This window comes from Nothoprocta perdicaria, unplaced genomic scaffold (assembly GCF_003342845.1).
Source record: "Nothoprocta perdicaria isolate Ctin4 unplaced genomic scaffold, notPer1 scaffold_120, whole genome shotgun sequence".
NCBI classification, from domain to species: domain Eukaryota; kingdom Metazoa; phylum Chordata; class Aves; order Tinamiformes; family Tinamidae; genus Nothoprocta; species Nothoprocta perdicaria.
Window position 1 is genome coordinate 755,511 of NW_020454317.1, and position 3,656 is coordinate 759,166.

General features: G+C 55.8%; 1 protein-coding gene across 1 annotated transcript; it reads right to left on the reverse strand.

Annotated features, from left to right (window-relative positions):
- Positions 1 to 1,539: 1,539 nt before the first annotated feature.
- Positions 1,540 to 3,371, reverse strand: TPI1 (triosephosphate isomerase 1). The gene is made up of 6 exons (XM_026054332.1): positions 3,251 to 3,371; positions 3,077 to 3,161; positions 2,845 to 2,977; positions 2,551 to 2,636; positions 2,323 to 2,410; positions 1,540 to 2,053 (listed from the first exon to the last, which is right to left on the reverse strand). The coding sequence occupies exons 2-6, from the start codon at positions 3,152 to 3,154 to the stop codon at positions 1,935 to 1,937; spliced, it is 504 nt and encodes a 167-aa protein (XP_025910117.1). The 5' UTR covers positions 3,155 to 3,161; positions 3,251 to 3,371; the 3' UTR covers positions 1,540 to 1,934.
- Positions 3,372 to 3,656: the final 285 nt, after the last annotated feature.

Below are 3,656 nucleotides of genomic sequence, written 5' to 3' on the forward strand. Positions count from 1 at the left end.
GCCAGGGGGCGCCCCCGGGCCGCCGCCGCTCCCCGCGGCGCGGGACCCGGAGCGAGGCGGCAAAGCGGCGCGGGGAAAGGGCGCGCTCCGCTCCCGGCCGGGAGGCTCTGCCCGCGGCTGCCCGGAGCGCTTAGCCCCTCGTCTGCACCCAGCTGGGCGCGTAAGGCGCTGAGACCTCCTCTCTCTGCCCCCGCTCCCAGCTGGAAACGATGAATGAATATATCAGCACCTCTGGATGCAAGACGACGGCACAAGCTGCTTCTGGTAACCACTGAGCTCCGGTACTCGGCTTCCCAGCTGCTCCCTTTTCACTTGTGGCTCTGAGCCCCCAGGCAGGTACCTGCATCAGCTGGCAGTGCTAGAGGGGGCGAAAGGATGAAGTCCTTGAAGCTGCCATGAAGCAATGGCTAGTGTAGGATGGCAGCAGATTAGGACTCAGATTGGTGCTTTGGATGTGAACTCCCAGCATAGCAGATTTGGTAGGATTCCTTCCTCCTGCGTCCCTCTGCTGCCTGTAATCGCTTGGGTGACAGGGGTGGTGCAGTACAGCCTGCCAGCTGTACCGTACTGAGGGCTTGAAGAACGTGCTGGAGGGACTGCAAGGGGAAGTGCTGCAGAGTGAAACCACGAAACAAACCCCCCTCAGATGTGCGCTAAGAAACAGGACTGCCCCTTTTGCACCTTCTGCTTGCGCTGCTCTACACCAGAGTGCAGCACGTGGCCTCCAAGGATATCCTGCCCTAGGGCCATGCTCCTCCCAGCGCACCTCCCGCCTTTTCTTCCTCCCTGTGCTGCCTCCGGTTTGTCAGCTAGTGCCACGGCCAGGAAACAGGATCCAGTCACGCTTTCCCACCCCATCACCGCAGGACTGTAAGTAGGCAGAAAGCCYGAGCACATGGCCTAGAAATGCCTTCCTCTGTGGGAGGAAGGAGCTGCTCGCACAACATTTTAACAGATAGCAGCACCAATTGTCAGTTCTTCCAGGCAAAGAGAGTAGGAACCAGCAAGCACATTAGCCAGCTACCTGGAAAGCTGCGCTTGCTAGCCCTGGAAAGCTTGGTCTTCCCACATCTGGTACTGGAATGCAGCCATCCATATAAACCCCCAACCCCACCACAGCAGGCGTTACCAGCCCAGGGCCTAAAGATAAGCAGTAAAGATAAGAAGTTCCTTCTCTGGAGATCTTCCMAACCTGCCTGGATGCCACCCAGTGCCACGTGCTCTGGGTGTCCCTGCTCAAGCAGGGGAGTTGGACTAGATGATCTCTAGAGGTTCCTTCCAACCTCAACCATTCCGTGATTAAGTAACAGGAGAGAAGATGCTTGGTGGATTCCAGGCACAGCCTGTGACAGCAAGATGCACACTGCACCTACGCAGTAACTGTTAGGGGAAGTGGAGGAGAGCTACTCCCCACAGCCACCTATCCGAGAGGGAGATGCTCTAGTTTTGTCAGGCATTTCTCATCACCAGGCCCTCCTAAGGAAAACACAGGACACTATTTTGTTTATTCTATTTATTGTTCAGTATGGGACACAGCAGAGGTAAGATGTCTCACAGGGGTCTAAGGTGACAGACTCCTTACTGATGGGCCTGAAGGATCCAACAGACTGATTCCCTTCTTCCTTCCCCCCTGCTGCAATGCAGAGAGAGGGGAGACAAGAGCCAGCGGGACTGTGAGCTCTAAGAGGTCAACAGGATCAATGGGCATGGGAGGATTTTGCCAATTCAACTCTGCTGAAAACAGGCTGCCACCAACAGAGCTCCAACATGGTGATGAGGGCTAGCAGCACACCTAGAACAATGACCGTGGAGGGGAAAAGCCTCAGAGGAGACCTCTGTACCGACACATGTGCAATGGAGGGTTCCTTGTTGCTTCCGTTTCTTGCTCCTAATCACAAGGGACTCCTTGTGATTCCAAGGGACTCCAGGCTGCTTCAGTGTTTTGCATTAATAATATCCACAAACTCTGGCTTGAGAGAAGCCCCTCCAACAAGGAAGCCATCCACATCGTGCTGAGAGGCCAGCTCCTTACAGTTGCCACCAGTGACCGAACCTACAGAGGAAGCAATGTTTTAAGACCAGTCCTAAATTTAAACACCAGGACAGAGGTGAAACTTGCAACTTGTTTCTGGGCTGCCTCTTGCTCTGCAGAGGGCAAAACTCATGCAGCTATCTCCCATTCACCCCACCGGTACTTTTTTTTCCTGCTTTGCCAATCTCAAGTTTCCTCCTCAGCAGAGCAGGCAGCGTGCTGCACAACGCTGCAGCAAGCAGAGAAACACAGTGCTCTGTGTATGCATGCGAAGGGGCAGCCTCGTTTACCTCCATAGATAATCCTAGTTGACTGAGCAACAGCATCGGACACRTGGCTTTTGAGCCATCCCCTCAGTTTCTCATGAACTTCCTGAGCCTGTGATTGAGGAAAAAAAAAACAAAACAAAAAGAGGCAGCCTGAGGATTATCGGTACAACACTCTTGCAGAGAGGAAATAGTCTGGTTCCATCTTCAAGCTGATGGATCTCTTAGGGGAAAGGGCCAGTTGTGTCGTACCTGCTGAGGAGTTGCGGTTTTACCAGTACCAATAGCCCAGACRGGCTCATAGGCAAGAACCACTTTACTCCAGTCCTTGACGTTATCTGCGGAAGACAGAGCAGGTTCAGGTCAGCACAGCGCCCCGGGCCGAGAAGAGCGGGGCTGTCCGAAACGGGCAGGCTGCTGCAAGCACCGTCACTGCCGCTGCTGCCAGCGCTCACACGCGCACGYGTGTTGCCTTCCGGAGGGGCTTGTTAAAGCCACAGTGACCATTTGCCAAATAGCCAAGAAGCGTCCGTCATCCTCCCTTACCAGCAATAGCTTTGGTCTGTTCAAAAACCACCTTCTCCGTGATGCCAGCTTCTCTCTCATCCAGCTTCTCTCCAATGCAGGCAATGACACCAAGGCCTTCAGCCAGAGCATGAGCCACCTTCTGTCCGATGAGCTGCGAACGGCAAGGGAAGCAAGACGAGTGAGAGCGCAGCCCCTGCCGCCTGCGCGGGCCGTCTGAGCCGGGCCATCGCGCTTGCCCAGCGTCACCCACCTCATCGGACTCTCCAAAAACGTGTCTCCGCTCCGAGTGGCCCAGGATCACCCATGTGGCTCCAATATCCTTGATCATGGCTGGGCTGGGGAAGGAAGGAAATCGTGGTATTTGCTTATACTTCCAGGAGGAATTCGCGTCCTAGGAGTCCCCCGGCTTCGCTTTTGGCCTCACCTGATCTCGCCTGTAAAAGCTCCCTTGGGCACCTTGTAACAGTTTTGTGCCGCGACACCAATCTTTGCGTCGAGCTTCTGACGGGCAAAGTCAAGGTAGATGGCGGGGGCCCCACACACCACCTCTGAAAAGCAGAGCGGGGAGAGAGGGAAAAAAAGGAAGTAAAGGAAGTTAAGCTCGAGGAGGTGCAGGGGCAGGAAGTGCTCCCGGGCACGGACCCTGCCGCCCAGCGCGAGGGTCACGCTCGCGCCCCAGCGATCCTGCCTGCCCTTGCTGACATTTTGGGGGCCCTCCACGCGGGAGGGCAATTCCTGCTCTCAGCTATCTGATGACTCGACAGCTCCGAGGAAACCCTTTCTCGGGACAGCCACAGAGGTGAGCTCGGGCACACAGCCAGGCCCCCAGC